General features: G+C 34.2%; 1 protein-coding gene across 1 annotated transcript; it reads right to left on the bottom strand.

Annotated features, from left to right (window-relative positions):
* LOC108575129 (multidrug resistance-associated protein 4-like) lies at nucleotides 1–5,778 on the bottom strand. Its single transcript, XM_017937847.1, has 16 exons — nucleotides 5,705–5,778; nucleotides 5,494–5,604; nucleotides 4,902–5,286; nucleotides 4,477–4,608; nucleotides 4,209–4,400; nucleotides 3,815–4,123; nucleotides 3,210–3,740; nucleotides 2,808–3,113; nucleotides 2,536–2,742; nucleotides 1,971–2,475; nucleotides 1,662–1,892; nucleotides 1,365–1,601; nucleotides 1,033–1,295; nucleotides 508–947; nucleotides 313–442; nucleotides 1–213 (listed from the first exon to the last, which is right to left on the bottom strand). Exons 1-16 carry the CDS (start codon nucleotides 5,776–5,778, stop codon nucleotides 1–3), a joined length of 4,266 nt encoding a protein of 1,421 aa, XP_017793336.1.
* Nucleotides 5,779–20,872: the final 15,094 nt, after the last annotated feature.

Below are 20,872 nucleotides of genomic sequence, written 5' to 3'. Positions count from 1 at the left end.
TTAAAGAGAGCTCTGCTCCACATTGTTTGTCATGTCCTCTTTCGTTGAGCTTTCTGGACTAAAATTTAGACTCCGTTGTTTGTTTTTATTCAAATAAGCCATCTCCGCCTGCTCTCGAAGAGTTTGCGCCATAGACACGCCTGTGTTACTCACCATTTGTGAGAAAATTCCTTTGGGATTGTCGCGTAGCAATTCATAAGGGCAACCAAATTCCTGTTCCCATAAAAAAATTATATTTTTTTATAAAGAATCACTATGTATTCCAAGGTAGGTAAGAATTTTGAAATTTTTCGCAATGAAAACTAATCGTACCACTATGTTACCCGTATCCATCGCTATAATCCTATCACTGTCAATAATAGTATGCAAACGATGAGCAATTGTAATGACTGTACAATATGTAAATCTGGTTCTTATAGTTTTCTGAATTAATTCATCAGTGCTGAAAAAGATATATACTTAACAAACCTTAAACATTATTTTCATAGAAAAAAGAATTAAAATTACTAGGAGTCAATATTAGCCGTTGCTTCGTCCAAGACAAGAATTTTATTATTTCTCAAAATTGCTCTGGCCAAGCATATTAACTGTCTTTGCCCTATACTAAAGTTAGTTCCGTTGTGCATCACTCTTTGGTCTAGAACAAGGTCGTTCAACTCGACCTGTCGAAGACTATCCCATAACAACATGTCGTCGTAGATGTTGAACGGGTCTAAATTGTAACGTAACGATTGAGAAAATAAAAATGGCTGTTGAGGAATAATGGATATTCGTGAACGCAGTTCATGTAGGCCTAACGTTCTACTGTCCCGTCCATCTATCTTGATCTCTCCTTCTAGTCCATCCACGAATAACCTGAACAGTGCTGATATTAGGGAGGATTTTCCAGCTCCTGTTCTGCCAATGATGCCTACTTTCCATCCTGCTTCTATCGTTACATTTAGGTTCTATATATATAAAATTATTCTCTCTCTATATAAAATTATTATTCTATATATAGAATAATTTCTGTAATTGATCCATTTCAGTTACCTTCAACACAGGAGGCTTGTCTTCCTCATACTTCATGTTAACATTCTTCAAAGTTAGCTGACCATACTTTGGCCAATCTGCAGGTGGGGGATCAGCACTGGTCCATGACCCTTCTTTAGGCAAATTAGTATATTGTAAGATCCTTTCTACTGAGGTTATTTGGGATACCACTTCACTACTCTGTTTGACCCCATGTTGCAAAGTACCAACCACAATTAGAGACTGTGATATAGCTAGACCAACGTTACCTCCCAGAATACCATCTAGAATTAGAAGTAGCATTTTGAGGTTAAACATAAAGCGGATTCAGATGTATTTTTTCTAAGAAGCACCTGTGTCCATTAGAATGAAGGAGAAGCAGACACATGCAATGAATATGCTCACAACTATGTCTAAATAAAGACCAAAGACTGCAGGGGCAACTATGGTCATATACCATGCCCCTGTATGCACATCTTGAAGATCATCAAATTGTTGCTGCAATAGCTCTACAATTTCTGGCCCACTGCTTCTGATTGTAACCAGACCACTTAGTGTGGCAGTTATATGGGAGAATACAGGACTTTTTGCTGGAATTTTAGCACCACTGTAGAATGACATATTTTGAAATATTAATATGGAGCACTTACCTATACCTTCGAGACGCTTCACACTTTGAGCAGTCTTTTGGTATGATAATCTTGCGAAAAAGAAGAACACCAGAAGTACCAACAGTGGAACAAACATCCAATGATTTACCGCGATTATCATAGAAAGGACACCTATTATCACGAGAAATATCTGAGAAGTCTCCAACATCACCTTAGGCAGTATTTCATCCATAGATCCAACATCTTTGGAAAATCTATTTAAAATTCTACCTACATCAACAAATATGTAATTCCATTTAATCTTTCCATCTATAAATACTTATTTAATAATTCTATGATAATATCTACCAGAAGTATTATGATAGAAGAACGATATCACAGCTTGCAGCACATTGGAATACATAGAATTATGAAGATTTCTATTAGCATTCATGCAGACCTTCATAAAGAACATATTTCTTACAAGTACAGTCAAGATACAGCAAACAATGCAAATCGCATACACGCATAAAGCATTGGATGTAGTCAGAAGACCATGGTTGTCCAAACTGAAGACATTGGATAGAATAGTACCATTCAAGAAATAGAACGAATATTTATGATTAAGTAAATGGGTATTATTATTATTCATAGATCTCCTGACATTTTCTAAGTTTGTCCAATAAGATATCCAATAGTCGTTTCCAGTAGTCGCTATCTGAGACATAAGGAACATGAACAATAAAGCAAATAGCGTACAGTAAGAGCCACCATAACAAAAATAGCTTTTGTACACTTTGCTGGACAGACGGCCAGTTGCTATTACTTCATCGTTATCTGGTGCTAGTTCTTGATCCATATAGTTATAGGAAATCTGAAAATAATCATATTAAAAGCCAGTTTCCTGATACTGTAGACTGTGTTTTATAATTACCACGCTACTGCTGTTGGAGGTTATGGAAACTCTACTAAGACCACTCCTCTTACTAGGTCTTTTTTCTAGAGAAATATTTTCAGATATTTCTGTACTTTCATTTTGCTTTCTGGCCTCTGCGAACATTTTTATTCGGTTCATCATCTCTACAAAATCTTTGCTGGACTTGGACAGTTCCTCATATGTTCCTTGCATTCTCATGAAACCCTTAAAGGAATATTAAAAAGCGTGAAAAATTTATTCGTCTTTCTATTAGTATTTTTCATACTGACTTTATCCAATACTGCTATAGTGTCAGCTTGTTTGACAAATTGTAACTGATGAGTGACCAAAATTCTGGTCTTCCCATGGAGGTATTTCTTGATGCACCTGTAGAAAAGGTGCTTGGCCACGCGTGAATCCACTGCACTCAAAGGATCATCTAACAGGTAAATATCTGCTTGTCTGTATACGGCCCGTGCTAAGTTTACACGCGCCTTTTGTCCTCCGGATAAAAAGGACCCGCCTTCTCCCACGTTACTCATATCGCCATAAGGAAATTGTTGAAAATCTTTTGTCAAAGCACAAGCTTTTGTTACCTGATTTTGAATTTAGTACCTTAATAAGTACCTAATAAAGTACCTTAAATATTAAATAATTTATTTTGGTGTCTCAGAAATATTTGTGAAGCTTACAGCAATGTATCTGTCCTTGTCATAAGGCTGTCCAAACAGGATATTGTCCCTCACAGTCCCAGAAAATAACCAAGCTTCCTGGCTAGCATAGGAGATCCTCAAATTAGGAGTATCTATCATGTACTTCTGCTTGTTATACACATTATCCTTAAACGGCTTACAATGCAGCTTTAGTCTTCCAGCTCCCAAAGGAAGTTCCTTCAAAATTAATTGTAAGATGGAAGATTTTCCTGAACCCACTGAACCCACCAGAGCACATAATTCTCCACCCTGAATTTTCATGGAAACATTGCACAAAGTCGGTGGTAATTGTCTGGGCTCCCAGTTTGCTGATACTTGTTCCAAGACTATGGAAGCTGGTATATATTCTTGTACATGATTGGGATTCAAATTGTGGCTCCCATTGGTCATTCTGATAGACTCCACATTCTCCTTGTTTACTGTTTTTTTCTTGAATTTTAAGACACCATTATAATGCATTTTGACTAGTTCGTTTGTCTTGTTGGACTGCTCTTCCAATAATAAAAATTGCTAAAAGAAGAATTTTTTAAATTTATAATTAGTAAAAGACAGATGATAAATGATTATTTAAAAAATTAAGAAACCTCCAGTCTTTTGATGGATACTAGAGTCTCTCCAAGTAACATGAGACTTTGAGGAAACATCAGTGTAGTAGTGAGTTGTAAGATTTCAAAGTAGGTGGACAACATGAATGTCACTTCTGCTCTAGGCCAATTCCCCATAAAAACAAAGGACAAAAGAGTCAGGAAAAGCACTGTACGAGTTGTAAACACCACCATGGCCAAATATGTTGCACGAATATACGAGGAGAGACTTATGTTCTTGATTTCTGTACTACGTATGGTTGCTACAATTTTTTCAAATGGTTTCTCCCAGGTATACATTTTGATAACCTTAATATAGAAATGTGAATTCTTATATTATAAATTGTGTCATATTTTTACATGAATTATATGGTTCTATTCATTTTCTGAGCACCTGAATACCACGTATAAGCTCATTCATGAACTGCACCCTCTTGTCAGTCAATGTAGCAATAACCTTCCTCAGTTTGTGATTCAGTCTGATGAAGACAGAGTGAACAGGAATTGTCATCAACAAAAGGGTCCCAATACCAACCATGGATGAAATTCCCACTTTATACCATATTATAGTGGTTACAAAAATTACCTATAATAGGTGACAAAGAATATAGAAACTTAAAACTATCAGTATTAGATTTGTTAAAGTTTAAAATCAATGCTACTTGAATGGGAGTGATCCAGATAAAATTCAGGTAGTAACACAGCTCGTCAAAGCGGCTTACGTCGTTGCTCAAAAGATTCACCACCTGCCCAGAGGTGATTTGAGTCAAGGCTGCATTACTGAGTCGCAATATCTATGACAAAGAATTCATATCTCAAGTAAAATATATTTATGTAATATAGTTACGTGGTAAATGTTTTACTACACGTCCGGAATTTTTGTTATGAAATCAAACGGTACTACTTCGTTGAATATTATCTATTTAGCTCGAAGGACATTGCCAATTGAATGACAGGAAATATTAGTCAGTGAATATATTTTTTATACTTGGAAATAGCTTGTGATACTTCCTAGTAACTATTCTATGGATTCTTTTCTTTTTCTTTAGGTTGTTAAATTTTTTAAATTAATTATTTTAGCTCATACTTTTCTATAAATTAACGAGCAAGAAGCAACGCGTATTTTCATGCCCATTTGCTGAGATAGCAGACCGGCATGATGCATTATGAATACGGATATCGTTATGGAAATAATTAGATAGCCAGCGTGGAGGAGAGCATCCGTTTTAGTAACAGAATTGGTGTCCTCTTCAATCTTAAAGTAGCTGATAATCGATGATGTAATTATTGGTATTATGACAAGAAGGACCGTGTATTGAATGCTCCACAGGAGGCCAATGCCAAGATATTCCTTCCAGAAAGTACGAATCACCGCCTTTTCAAAACAAGGAGTGCTTTTATTTTCATCTAATTTCTCATATTGTATTTCTTTCTGTTTTTGATCCCATTTGAGAAGTTCTTGGTTCCAAGATCTATAAGATATACGAAGACAAATAATTTCTTTTTCTTTCTTGCTGTGAAAATTAAATGTAGTATTTAAATTTTTCGGTAATTATTTTGTTTTGTTAACATTATTTTAAAATATTTAAATTATCCAGTGACGCAACTTTGAAATTTAGAACGCATGGTGACAATAAATTTTAAATGCTAATTATTCTGATAATAAATTATTTGCATACTCTTCCAATCGATCCGTGAGTCTTTTTGATTTATCGACCTCTAAAGGACGATAGAGATCTGATAATAAAAGATCTCTCTTAGCGCCTTTGCAAAATATCTCCCTGGTCCACCTTAAAAAATGTAGAAACAAAATAAGTATTATAAATAGTGTGATATTTTGTATAAAATCATGGAAAAATATAGAAAAAATTAAAATAACAAAAATCGTACCCAAAAAATAAACGACTGATCGGATTTGCAGTTTCCCTTGGATTTTGTTTAGTATACACCAATTTTGCTTCCATTTCGCTCTATGCGTTTCGACGAATTTTTCAACCTGTCTTCGAAAAGAATTCTCGCCCGACTAACGTTTAAAATTGTATATTTTACAATATTTATACCGACTGATAAATGTTACATAATAAATTCCAAGAATACATTGTTCACCTTGAAAAATTATAAACTTATCATTTTTACTTTTTTCCTGCACAAAAATCACTTTAAATTTGTAAGAACTTTAAGTTTATATACTCACTCTTCGGCTCTTTAAATGTATAATTTGTAAGTAGGCGCCAAGTCATATTCATACTGCGTCTGCGCGAGTTCGGCCAGTCAGCGTTTTGTTTAGAAAGCACGCTTCCATAGATCTGCTTTTAAATTCTCAGATCAATTTCAAATTTCTTCGTGCGTAGGAGTGCTTAGTCGCTGCAAGATTTCACGGAAATCATTTTGAAACGAAGTGTAATCTATCTATACGTATGTTAACGTTATGAGCAATGTCTATTTAATGATCTATTATTAAAGTAAGGACAATATAAATATCCTCAAAGTAAGGACCAAATTCATTGGAATTTTCTCAATTTTACAGTCTAGTAAGAAGTGTCTTAGTGTTACAGGCTCCATACCTTAAATCAAATGGTATTTCAATGGCAGAAACATTAGATATCACGTAGTTTTTGATTGGAAGAGTTTAATTTGGAGGTTTTAAGAAAGACCAGAGGAATTGTTACGCTCAGTCTGCCATCAGTGTTCTAAGGGGAAGGATCGAGAGTATTGTCGAGAGCATTGTCAGAAATGAAGTACATATTATCAGGTTAGTTGATTTTTAAAATAGAAATTCTTTGAATTTTTCGCTTGTAATAATAGTTATTGTAAATTAGAGCATAATTGCATGTAGTAAGCAGTTTAAAACTGATACTTGTAATAAGTTTTTAATTTCTTTAACATTACTAATAATGTAGATAGTAAAATAAAGTTTTTGGTTTATTTTCAAATACTTTAATTATAGAATAATTAGTGTTTCTTGTTAAATAACAATTCAGATGATAGTTTATAATTATTGGAAGTATTAAATAAATTTGTTACATGATTTAACTTAATAAAATAGCTTAATTTATTAATTTCGCATTGAATTAGTAATTGCATGTAGGAGATTAGTGAGAAAGTGTTTGTAACTTTTATTGAAAATTGAAAAATGAATGTTCCTTTTTATGTGAATTACAGACGGAACTTTTAGGCAACCAAAGGAATCAAGGAAAAGATTTAAACATCAGGGAAAATGATGAAGTGCAATTATTTATCAAAAAATCAATTATTTTTTGTAAGATAACTGTACAAAATGTATTTTAAAAAAGATACCAGTGTTGTTCCGTGGTACACTCGCGGGATAGATCTGGGTCCGAACAATAAAATTGAACCTTACCATTGTTCAACATTTTGGACTTCGGAGACATTTGTTCCATAGCGGCTAGCAATCTGCACAAAAGAAAGAAGACATTCGGCGTGCAGATGGCTAGCACGTTACATGAATAGAAAAAATTTGAGAAAGTCGCTTTATTCATTAATCTCTTAAGAAATCGTTTCTTTTTTCTCCTTGAACGTCGTCTACGACCTCAATAGCTAATTATATTTATGTATCATAAAACGTGATGTTCCAAAGGGCTTCTGAATTGGGATCCGGCACCCCCTACCTGGTCACGTCGCGAATTTCAGGCCTGGCGGAAATTCCCGTTACGGTGCCAAATGTTTAAATAACGAGGGCTTTCAGCCCCACACATCATCGACTAATCCGCACAAAGCACGCCACGGGCATACGGAATAGGTCGGTGGCAATTAGAAAATCACCTGATTGTCTAATTTAGACAATTATTCACATGAAAAACATGTACATTCAATTAGTCTCCGAAGTACCTATCCTCACAAGAAGTGTGAACACTGTATTCCACCCAGGTTCAGTAAAGCTTCTCACAGTGTCTATTAGCTTGAAACAATAAATAGGACACTTTGGGAAGAGGAAACACTGTTTTCAAGCCTCATAGTCCGCCTTTCTATTTAGTTTGCCGAACAAAGACACGGATAACGAATAAAAGATGGGGATGAAACGAGAGTAATGGCGATCGAACGATTTAAACACCAGCATTTTTATCTTTAACTTTTTCTGTATGAAAATCCTTTGATAAAACAGACACACGCGACAGTGAGGAACGTGTGGTGGCTCCTGGTTTTTCGCAATTTTACGACCTTCTATGAAAGGAAATGACTTTATTCGCACCTCGTTGGACTCGTCTTGACATACATTATCATATTATGTATAAAAAAATATAGCATTCCATTTAAAAATAATATACTGACTTTGAAATCTCCCCCACCATACCCGATACAAAAAAGGTATTTATACTACATAATGTCCCCCTCCGTACCAAACAACTTTTGTTAAAACATATTTTCCCTAACATCACTTCCTTAAACGATACTTCGCTGTATTGAGATAAAACAGACACCCTGCATACAGGGTGTTTTTTAACTGTGCCACCTAATTTACTCGTAAACTTTTTATTGTATCAAAAAAATTTCAAACGGAAATTGTTTGGTATCAAGGTCAAATATTACACATCATGATAAATATCTCGATAAAAGAGCGGACTATCAGAAAACTAATTATTACATTGTATGCCCCACTTGATACCAAACAATTTTCGTTTGGAAATTTTTTTGATACAACAAATAGTTTACGAGTAAATTGAAGTGGCACTGTTAAAAAACTCACCCTGTATGTACAGGGTGAGGCACCTAACTTGATCACCTCGAATAACATAAATTATGCGTTTTACAAAAACATTATTTATTCAAAGGTTACATGGCATCAAGGGGGTCATCGCGTGGTGTACACGACTTTTTTGTAAGTGGAGATTTAAAGGTCAACTTTGTTTTTTTTTACGGCAGTTCGGAAGCTCATTAATTTCCAAGTAGAAAAGTATTAAACATTGTTGAATAAATTTTATTTATACACGCATTTCTCGAGTTCTATAATTTCTTCCTCGCGCCGATTAAAATAATAACTAAATTCTGTCCAATATTAAAGTAACCTCGCTCTCGGACCGATTTTGGACCATTCTGCGCAGTTCCCAGCACTGCTAACCGATGTGACGCATGCGATTGGTCGTAGCGCTATTTCGACTACAGTAGTCCCAAAACAACGTCAACGTAAACAGTGCATAAAGTGCGTAAAGCTCATTCGCGCAAACGTGAACAATCGAGAGGTAGTGCGCGACTGTTCGCGAGAATATTCGCGAGACCGCGCGTGGGATTACTCCCGCGATAGATCGCGACGAGACTCCAGGGACCGCACCCAAAGTCGTTGGGCGAGGAGTTCGCGGTACGAACGTGCACGAGGCGAGGGCAGGAGCCGTTCTCGCGACCTAGCGTCGAATCGCTCACGAAGTTAATGCGCCGTAGCATTCGCGGCGCCGTCGCATAGTGTTTCGACCAATGGACAAAAATCAAAAATTCAAAGTGTAAAATCTACAAATTTTTTCATTTTAAGATGTTAATAACAAACCATAGTTTGTAATATTACTTATAATTTTGACTGAATACGTCCATTTGTTGTTAAAATTAAGACGTGAAATTTGCTTCATTAATAACTGTGTATTTTTCAAATATGTGCCATTCACAGACCATTTGTGTTTTTGATTTGATTTTTATAGATTGTGTTTAGTATCTGAATACCTTTGTCGCTGACACAGAATTTTAATACAATAGTAATAAATTTTCCTAATTTTTTATGTAAAATTTTTATCAACTTTAACGAGACTTTTAAAAAAAGTACCGAATAATACCTCTGTGATTTTTTGTATATTAATTTTGAACATATAAATCTTCATATTAATGTCAAATTTAACTGCACAAATTTGTATAAAATGAAGAAAATTGTCAAAATCATTATTGACGCGTTCAGTATTCTAGCGTCCTATCCTCTTATTGTACGTGTTTTATTATAGTATTATGCTTTATAATTTTTTTTTTCAATTGAAAATAATGTCTAGCTTGCTATGACGTTCAAAATTTTTAGTTGACAACATTTATTTTATTTTAATTATTCTAAACATTTGAGGTACTCCAGTCACTGATGACCACCATGGCCATATCCAGGAAACAATCTAATGTTAATACTTATTGAGTGGTTAATTTAATTTCATAATATATCGCTTTGGATGAATTACAAAAACAAATTGCTAAAAAATTACATTAAATACCTGTACACATTATCCGTCGAATGTAGAGGGAGAGCCACCGTTTGGTTGCCAATTGTTTATCACATAGAGTCGGCCTACCTCTACGTAAAAAAAAAAAAATTGTAGGGTCGATTCGACAAGTGTCAGTAAAATGTAGGGTCGGCCTACATCCACGTAAAAAAAAAAAAAAATGTAGAGTCGATTTCACAAGTGTCAGTAAAATGTAGGGTCGATAACAGCAGAAAAGCTGCTAAACAATTAGAATTAACGTAACGATAGAAAATGTAACGATAGAAATTATTGCAATAATGCGTAATGCAATTGAAAAATCGCAGAAAAGTCTCGTACAAATGTTTGAAAAGAAAAATATATAAGATGAGATACAGTATCTTACCACGTAATGTAACTTTTTATTGTGTAACATATTAAAAACACTGTTTGGGAAAAATTTGTCACAGAATTGCATTTCTTATTTAATCTTACTTTACTGCTACTTCTTGTGAAATTTTATGTCAGAAAATTGAAGAAATTCTTCTTTGTGTTTCGTAGGCAATTGATTGCTAAAACTTTCAACTGTGTGTGAGAATGAGAGTGTCGACGGGTACGCGTAGTTCTTAGCTTGGTATCCTTTTGCAAAAGTGAGAATTTTCTTTGGAAAAGGATACCAATTACCAGGTCCCACCACGAGGAGGTGACTACGCAAGGGACCCGACAAAAACACATGCCCTACTGGCAGCTTTCTTATCTTCAGAGATACGCGATTCTCATTCGTAGCAAAGGAAATAGATACTTTTATCAAAAATTCCTGTCTCAAAAAGAGTGTCTTGTATTTCACTTTAAATCGCAACTCTAATCATTTTCTCATTCCAAATGCAATATTTAGACTCTAAAAATTTCGTACTCTTCCTTAATAAGATGTTGAAAATGTAGATGGTATTTTATTAATTATGCTACGAATGAGTCGCGTATCTCTGTAAGAGAGCACGCACATGGTATTCAGTACAATTTTTCTATCCTAGAATTCTTAGAATATCTTAGAACAGTTTTATTCGATTACTTAAAGTTAAAACGCACGCGTCCCACGACGTCCATCGGCGGATGAATAGAATATTTTCTATTGTCTTATGCTAACTTATTTTATCTTACGAACCACTTAAAGTTAAGCTCACTTCATACCATTATTAAATTGGAATAGGAGAATATATTGTTAGAATATCTTTTTTATATATATTTCACTTTCATATTTAAAATCGCAGTATCGAAGTTCTGTAAGAAAAGTATATTATTAAATTGCAATAGGAGGATAAATTGTTAGGATATCATTATTGTTTATATTTTATTTTCATATTTAAAATCGTAGTATCGAAGTTCTGTAAGAAAAATATATTGTTAAATTGGAATAGGAGGATAAATTGTTAGGATATCTTTCTTATATGAAATCGTAGCAATGGAATACCTAATTAAACCTCTGATAATGAAACTCATACCTCAACTCAAGGCAAAATTCTTTTTCGAACAGGAGAAAATTGAACACTTATGTGACCTCGAAATATTTACCTAAATCGATCATCGATAAAACCTACAACTCCACACAGGTGGACATTGTTAAATAGATTTTATTCCTACCCTGAACCTTATCAGTACTCTCGGTATTTTTTATCTCGTCAGAATTGGCAACAATAGGCTTTGAGAACTGATCTCTACGATCAAGAACGCCCAGGCAATTTATATTCATTTTATTTAGTAAGGAAAACCGCGAATTTATTACAATTTAACAAAATTTCGCTGGAACACTGAAGCAGAATATAAATTAGATTGACAAGATAAATAATTCATACGACTCACCATTCGTAACCTTTGAGATACCCTTAGTGACCCATTTCAGTCCTCCCAGCCTTCGAATTTGACCCACAATTCGCTTGGAAGCTTCTCTCAGACCCATGAAACTTTTGCAATTCCCTCAGTGGACCATTGAATTCCCCTCAGCCTTGAATTTTCATCGCATCAGTGGCCCACAATGATAGATTGAAAGACCCAAAGCCAATACCCAAGACCCACCAGTCTTGGAAAGCTGTGAAAGGGTGACGCGCGAAAAGTGGAGTACGAATCGCGATTTATTTTCATTTTCAGCGATTTTGTTTAGTACCCGAAACGGCGAATTTTTATTATCTTCCATATTTTCCTGTAGTTGATTTTAGTTGGGACATTTAGCAAAAATTCGAAAAAGAAAAGAGAAAAGATACGCAAAAATGGAAAAAGGGACGAAGCTATTTATCAAACGCGACGCGACGTGATAAATTCTCGTATCGATCGAAAGTAAATGGGAAAATTGACTCTAAATTGAATTAACACGGTATACTACTTTGATACTCTAATAATGGGAGGGCGTTTGCACCATTAGTGCAGTAGAGTCCATCCAGTTCTTCTTTGACCTCTTGGTAGTTTAGCTTCGACATGCACCTGCACACACATACATAACCAACCACCAAACCCTCAAAAAATTCACTCACAATTCGCAGATTAAGCAGCTGGGCTCTGCAACGTAGATTTGGCTGCTTGGCTGCATTGCCTCCTTCCTTCCTGCCTTCCGTCCTCTCCGATCGTCATCCTTCCGCGAATCATTCCAGTTCCTCGTCGTTGATTTTATTACTTTCAATATTATTATTCAACTAAACTTTCGTAGAACGCGAGTGAAAAATTGAAAGAATGAATATAAGAAAATTTGAATAAAATACGCGACGAGAATTGGGGAGAAGCATAAGTTAAACGCGTAAAAATATTCAATAATAAACGAACTAGGGATGAAGCTATTATTTCAATACGCGATGCACTGACTCTAGTATTTACTAAAATTCAAAAATTCTCGTATAAATTCCGAAAATAGATTATTAATTACGGTAAACTACTGAGACGGTTTAATTTAGGGTGGGCATAGTGCACGAGTGTAGTGCACTCGTTCCAAATCAGCTCACAATATACAATAATAAATCAACTAACTACTTAACATGCAATTCATGCAAATTCCTTGGATGGTAAACAAAATAGCAAGTCATGAAATAAATTCAATATCATAGAAAATATATGGAAAAGACTGAAAGAAAAATTTCAAATTAATTTCAATTGCTGGAAGAAAAGTACATACTGATTGTTATGCTGTAACGAAAAAGCAACCTCTCAAAGTCATATCAATATCCTATTCGACAAATCTGCAAATGACTAAAATTCATATGTTTATTTCCCTAAACCTTCAAAATAATTTCGAAATATTTTATTCGAAGCGGAGTATTCCAAGTCAGTATCGATAATTGAAGAAATTATTTGATTGTATTTAAAAGAACCGAAAGGAGAATATTTAAAGTCTGATATTAAATGTCTAGCAAGTACCAGTAATTGGTAAAATGATTTATATTTGTTTTAAAAGGAAAATTTCTAATAGGTATTAGTTAAAATGAATTGTTATTCAGTCTATTGTATTGAAATTCTAATTGATTCTAATGTATACAAGTGTTACAAGAAGGCTGAGTGTGTACAGGGTGGACATAGGCTAGCTAGTAGCCCCCGACCACTCTATTCACATCTCAGAACCTTCAGGTCAAAATATGCCGCCAAGTGTCTAGGGCCCAGTATAAAGGGTGAATAAGGTCGCGGGACATCGGCGGATCCTTATATACCTGCGGTACCCTCTCCCCAAAGTCATTAGCAAAATCGTCGGTTAGGTCAGGCGGGAAATTTTCGCGGGAAATTTTCGCGGGAGATTCCCGTTATCGTAACACGGTATAATTTATCAATTTTCACAATTTTGTTAAAAATTTATACTTCCGACAATTTGTTATAACATTGCATATAACAATTTATACGTTTTTACAATATTCTTCAATGGAAACATAGGTTTTAGCGTTCTCGTTACTTACTCGTGATTAAATTAATTTCGTAGGGATTAAAAATCAGGTTGACCTGTGGTCGTAGATTCAAAATAACCATAGTACAGCTAAATTTATCGTGTTAAATAATTCTTTTTACACGAATTAAAAATGTATTCAACGTTTGTTTGTTATAATATCGCGAAATGAATTATATTACACATTTTCTCTATTCACACTGAATTTAAAGATTATAACGATTAAAAATTAAGTTGACCTGTGGTCATTTATCAAGAATAATCATAATAAAGCTGAAATTATTGTGTTAAATAATTTTTTTAATACGAATTAGGAATTTATTCAACGTTTGCTTGTTACAATACCATATTCTCGATAAACGATATTCTCTACAAGAGTCAGTAAGTTTGGATTCTAATTTAGTTTGGATATAATTTATTTCATGGTATTGTAACAAGCAAACGTTGAATAAATTTTTCATTCGTGTGAAAAGAATTATTTAACACGATAAATTTAGCTGTACTATGGTTATTTTTAATCTACGACTACAGGTCAACCTGATTTTTAATCCCTACGAAATTAATTAAACCACGAGTAAGTAACGAGAACGCTAAAACCTATGTTTCCATTGAAGAATATTGTAAAAACGTATAAATTGTTATATGCAATATTATAACAAATTGTCGGAAGTATAAATTTTTAATAAAATTGTGAAAATTGATAAATTATACCGTGTTACGGTAACGGAAATCTCCCGCGAAAATTTCCCGCCTGACCTAACCGACGATTTTGCTAATGACTTTGGGGAGAGGGTACCGCAGGTATATAAGGACCCGCCGATGTCCGGCGAATTTATTCACCCTTTATACTGGGCCCTAGACACTTCGCGGCAGATTTTGTCCTGAAGGTTCTGAGACGTGAATAGAGTGGTCTGGGGCTACTAGATAGCCTATGTTCACCCTGTACACACTCAGCCTTCTTGTAACACTTGTATACATTAGAATTAATTAGAATTTCAATACAATAGACTGAATAACAATTCATTTTAACTAATACCTATTAGAAATTTTCCTTTAAAAACAAATATAAATCATTTTACCAATTACTGGTACTTGCTAGACATTTAATATCAGACTTTAAATATTCTCCATTCGGTTCTTTTAAATACAATCAAATAATTTCTTCAATTTTCTCTTGCCGAATAGGAATCTGAGATTTTGCTAATGAAAATTTGGACGTTTCAGCTGTCGAAATTAACGACTTGTCGAATAGGATATTGAAATGTCTTTGAGAGATTGCTTTTTCGTTACAGCATGACAATCAGTATGTACTTTTCTTCCAGCAATTGAAATTAATTTGAAATTTTTCTTTCAGTATTTTTCATATATTTTCTCTGATATTGAATTTATTTTATGACTTGCTATTTTGTTTACTAATAATTTACCATCCAAGGAATTTACATGAATTGCATGTTAAGTAGTTAGTTAATTTATTATTGTATATTGTGAGCTGATTTGGAACGAGTGCACTACACTCGTGCACTATGCCCACCCTAAATTAAACCGTCTCAGTAGTTTACCGTAATTAATAAACTATTTTCGGAATTTATGAGAGAATTTTTGAATTTTAGTAAATACTAGTGTCAGTGGATCGCGTATTGAAATAACAGCTTCATCCTTAGTTCATTTATTATTGAATAGTTTTACGCGTTTAACTTATGCTTCTCCCCAATTCTCGTCGCGTGTTTTATTCAAATGTTCTTATATTCTAGAATCGAAAAAGATACGAATTCGCGTTTTTTCTTTTGATTCTTTCAATTTTTCAATTGCATTACGCATTATTGCAATAATTTCTATCGTTACATTTAATTCTAATTGTTTAGCAGATTTTCTGCTGCTATCGACCCTACATTTTACTGACACTTGTGGAGTCGACCCTACATTTTTTTTTTTTTTTACGTGGATGTAGGCCGACTCTATGTGATAAACAATTGGCAAACCAAACGGTGGCTCGCTAAAGCGATATATTATGAAATTAAATTAATCACTCAATAAGTTTTTACGTTAGATTGTTTCCTCGATATGGCCATGGTGGTCATCAGTGACTGGAGTGCCTCAAATGTTTTGAATAATTAAAATAAAATAAATGTTGTCAACTAAAAATTTGGAACGTCATAGTTAGCTAGACATTATTTTCAATTGAAAAAAAAAATTATAAAGCATAATACTATAATCCTATGCTTAAAATGTATTTTCTTGTGGCCGCCTGACAGCAACCTGTAAATCTGGCGCGACAGTGAACGTGTTAATAAGTAAATGTTGTTCAAATTATATCGTGTCATTTTCATCAAAAGAATCTCACCAACATGTTAAAACAAATTTCTGATGAAAAAAAGTAAAATTAAAGAAATTATATTTTTCTATTTTGAATTGTCGAGCCGTGAAATCTCGTAATAGAATCCGAGTGGTGTAGCGTTACATGCTTGTCTGACTGCGAGCGAGATAACATGAGCGCAGCTAGGACGCAGACCTAGGCGTAGGACCATCTATACTGTCACTTGTAGAATCCAAACTTACTGACTCTTGTAGAGAATTTACTGTACATGTATTATTTCAGTCCATAATTTCGTGCGGTTTTCATTTGGTATAGAATGAAATTCATAACATTATTATTGTTATTATTACTATTCTCTATTACGCATCATATTATTATACACTATGTAATATAGTTTCTTATACATATATCAATATACAACTTTTTGCGTATATAAAAACAATTATATTTAATTAATATTTGTACATTTATTATTACATACAATATAATTAATTATTATTATATTAAATTATCATATTCTATCGAAAAAGGTCGATATGAAGGAGTTTTTAATTTTGGCCAGCTAAATCGGCCATTTGCGCTGTGTGCCGTCAAGTCGGGCATTCGGGCGGCCAGCCCGAATGTTTACCGCAAGACGAGTAGGCGATATGTATCGAGCCCGAGCAGTGCGACGCCACGTGCGTCGTAAATCAGCTCTCGACGCCCTTGGAGAGGCGCATTAGCAACAACGGGGAAAAAGGGTTTTCCTCGTCGAAAAGCCAGTCCTGCTTGGAAAGTCACTCTGGAGACATCTAAACAAACAACCCACGCGAAACGCAATAAAACATTCTATTTCAAATCACGCATTGGTTATTTCAATTTTCCTACATCAGACAAAATAAAAAAATCAATATTTAGGGAACGATTCAAAATCATTTAAATTCTCAAAGTACATATTGTAAAGTATTCTTAATTGCTGAAGTAAATAACGCTGTATTCATTCATAAACTTGACGTTCTAGCACTGCCTCAAGTAAATACGTCCCATGCGCGAAGTAAGGTTACTTTAATATTGGACAGTTTAGTTGTAGCAACCAAGTAAATATTAGGTCGTTAACTAAGTTCTGCGAATTTTTTACCTTAAAATATTTATTAAAATAGTATTGTTACAATTTTTTTTTTCAATCGAAATAAACAGGTTCCTTAAAGGCAAAATAGTTATCCACCTAATTTCTCACTTCATCCAGGTTTTTGAAGTCTTGCATTGAGCGAAATAGATGATAATCTGAAGGTGTAGCATCTGGTTAGTAGGCAGGGTGAGGAACAACTTCCCATTCTAATTCTGATATGGTCTCTGCAGTGATTTTTGCAGCGTGCGCCCTTTCAAAATGACTTTCGACGGTTTTGACGCTATTAACCCTTTGGCTACATTTGACGTATCAGAACGTCATGCATTTGTTTAGGCATAGTCGCACATGACGTTCTGATACGTCGTTGAAACTGAGACGAGATTTAACTAGTTCATTCTGGTTTATTTCAAAGTAATGCGTATCTGTTGCAACAGAACAAATAATTTCAGTATTTTGGTGAACCTTGTTTGGGATACACAACCCCGTAATGGCAGAAATAGAGAATATATTTTATCAAAGTGATAGCGACAGTTTTAATGAAAGTAGTGATCTTGAACAATCTGATGAAGAATTTTTTAATGATCCTTTAAGCGATAAAGGGGAATTTCAAAATGAAAATGACGAAGAATATATCGAACTAGAAAGTGATAACGATAGTGAAATTATTCCAAGACGTAAAAGACGTACAAGATGCTTATCAAGCAGTGATGGATTTGAGAAGAAAAAGAAAATGTAGCTGATGTAAAACGCTTTTCTGAAGTACCTGGAATCAATAAAAGCAAATAAAAGCATATATTGCTTTATGTATCTTGATGTCTCAAGTGAAGAAATCAAAGTTGGCAATGTACTGGTCAAAAAGGCAAATTATAAGTACTCCATTTTTTTCAAACACTATGCCACATAATGGAAAATGTTCTTTTATCTACTAGATATGGCCGTTTATAATGCATATGTTTTGCATTCTAAAATTACCAACACAACTAAAACAGGCATTGTTTCCTTTCGTTTGAATATTGCTGAAGAATTATTGGAGAAAATCACATTGCCAAATTATAAAAGTCGTGGACGCTCTGTAAGTGGCGATACACCACTTCGTTTGCAGGCGAAAAATTGGGCGCACTTCCCCGAATGTATTCCACCAACTAAATCAAAGGAACACCCACAGAAAAGGTGCCATGTTTGTTTTAAACACCAAATTAGGAAGGATACTACCTGGCAGTGCAAAGAATGCAAAGTACCGCTGCATTTACCAACCTGTTTTGAAAAGTATCACACGCTTCAAAATTATTAATAATTTGCTATTTATTATAACCAGAGTTTATTTGTTTTAAGAGTATTTTGTAATACTAACTGCCTAAAGTTATTTCAATATTATGTAGGAGTATATATGATGAATAATACGAAATAAATGAATTTTTGCATAAAATCTACTGCTTTTACTTGCCCAGAAAATTAAATGTGCTCCAAGTGCAAAAAAATTTTCAAATAAATGTGTACCCAAAGGGTTAACGGTCGTTTATCAATTAATTCTGCATTAAGCTTCATTAATTGATGACTGTAGCGTTGGGCGTTGATTGTTTCGCCAGATTTGAGTAGTTCATAATACACTACTCCTTTCTCATCCCAGCATACACAAAGGAGGGCTTTATGACCGCGGATGTTCCGTTTCGGAGTATGCGGAGCGGGTTGATTTGCATCCAACCAACTCCTTTTACGATTGGGATTGTCAAAGTATATCCATTTTTCGTTCCCGGTGACAATGCGGCCCAAAAAACTTTTATTCTTGAATTGGCACAGCAGAGAAACGTAGATGTTGTATTGGTTCAAAATTGCAGCTTCAGACAAAATGTGAGGAATCTAGTTTCCTTCTGTCTGTGCCTTTCCAAGCTGTTTCAATCGTTTCCAAACGGCAACCTTACTTATTCCAAGTTCGCTAGTCGACTGAGCCGGGTCCTCATTCAACAACACTTCCAAGTCATCAGTTTCCATAACTGCCGGTTGTCTAACGCGTTCTTTGTCTTTCAAGTCGAAATCGCCATTTTTGAACCGTTCAAACCATCTCTCACATGTGTCTACGGATACAACACCACCACCATAGGCTTTTTCAATCAATCGTTTCGTTTCTGCTGCTGTTTTCTTCAAATTAAAGAACAGCAAAGTGCAATGACGAATATGCTTTTTTTCAGGTATCATTTTATATCAATAAAAACAAACATTTATTGCTGCAGGATTGAACTTCTCTACGCATTTTATTATAGCACAATGGCCAATATAAGAGAAACAAAAGAAAATCGGCGTGAAATGTAAATTCAGTCTACACTACAACCATCTACAAGCAATCCGCAGAACTTAGTTAACGACCTAATAGCTTGAAAGGGAGAGACACTATTTGAGGACAATGTGGAGGGACAGCTTACGTTTTACGGACAATGTGGGAGAGTTACATTCAAATAATTTATCAAAAACTTGTATCGAAGATATATTCTGATAAAAATTACATATTTTAGCTCAGTAAAATTTTTGGAAGTTTTAAAAATTTTCAATGTTTTTCTTTATTTTTCATAACTTCTATTATGCACTCTTGAGTAAAATATGTCTTGTGATAAGTGAAAAAGAACATTGTGTTCTCTTACTAAATCAATCAATTTTTCATCTTCCATTGCGGTTTGTTTAATCTTCACTTTCCGATAGGGTGAATGTCGGACGAGCCTTGTTAGCATCGTTGCGCAGTTAATTTTTTCAAATGACAGTACAGTCAATCGTAGTGCATTCGCTTATTGGGCTTTGTATATATATATTAACGAATAATAAGAAATAATGATAAAATACTATTAATACTTGTTTCGACGGTGCCTTCGTTCTGCTTGGCTTGTGCACGGCTTGTCGATAGTATAAACGGACCTTATAATTATTTCAGAAGATAATTGTACGTATTGATTAAAATGAGACACCCTGTATGTAGTTCTTGGAGTTGTTCTCCGTTTATTTTGTTTTGGATAAGAAGCTACTGACTACTGATAAATTCTTCCCCCTCCACTGTCTGCTAAAGATCCATACTTCATTTTTAAATACTAAAAGTTTGCAAATTTATCGTAAATAATAAATTATTTATGAATTGAATATTTCGTTAACGTATAAAAGTAAATAATTTTATTTACAATTGAATATAATACAACAGAGATTAATAGACGTATATACCTACATATACATAAAAAATATAATAACATAGTTATAATCTCCGAAAAATAGCGAATTATGAATGAACACTATCTCACTGTTCGACGAATATACCGTATCGGTTGATCGATGTATATCGATTGTTCGATCCTATCGGCGTATCGATCGAGCGCAGTATTAAGCACGTACTTACTTCGATCAATCGAATGACCAGTTTGTATTATAAAATATATACTGCTATGTATAATTATATATATAAAATTACAGTACATTTTGCGTTTATAATACCTTATATATAAATGTTGCACTTTCATTTACGCGGATACAAATCGCATTTCAAAAATCCATATACAATTCTACATTACAATATTTCTTGACTAAACATTCT

The sequence above is a fragment of the Habropoda laboriosa genome, unplaced genomic scaffold (assembly GCF_001263275.1).
Source record: "Habropoda laboriosa isolate 0110345459 unplaced genomic scaffold, ASM126327v1 scaffold207, whole genome shotgun sequence".
Taxonomy (NCBI): Eukaryota; Metazoa; Arthropoda; class Insecta; order Hymenoptera; family Apidae; genus Habropoda; species Habropoda laboriosa.
The sequence above is the reverse complement of the archived record's forward strand: the minus strand, read 5'-3'. Positions and strand labels throughout refer to the sequence as shown.

Excerpts from the sequence above, each read along its gene's own strand:
- LOC108575129 (XM_017937847.1), bottom strand. The coding sequence starts at position 5,778 with ATGGAAGCAAAATTGGTGTATACTAAACAAAATCCAAGGGAAACTGCA. Across the intron at positions 443-507 it reads ACGGCTAATATTGACTCCTA|CACTGATGAATTAATTCAGA; the intron begins GTAATTTTAATT and ends TATCTTTTTCAG. Across the intron at positions 214-312 it reads TGGATACGGGTAACATAGTG|GAATTTGGTTGCCCTTATGA; the intron begins GTACGATTAGTT and ends TTATGGGAACAG.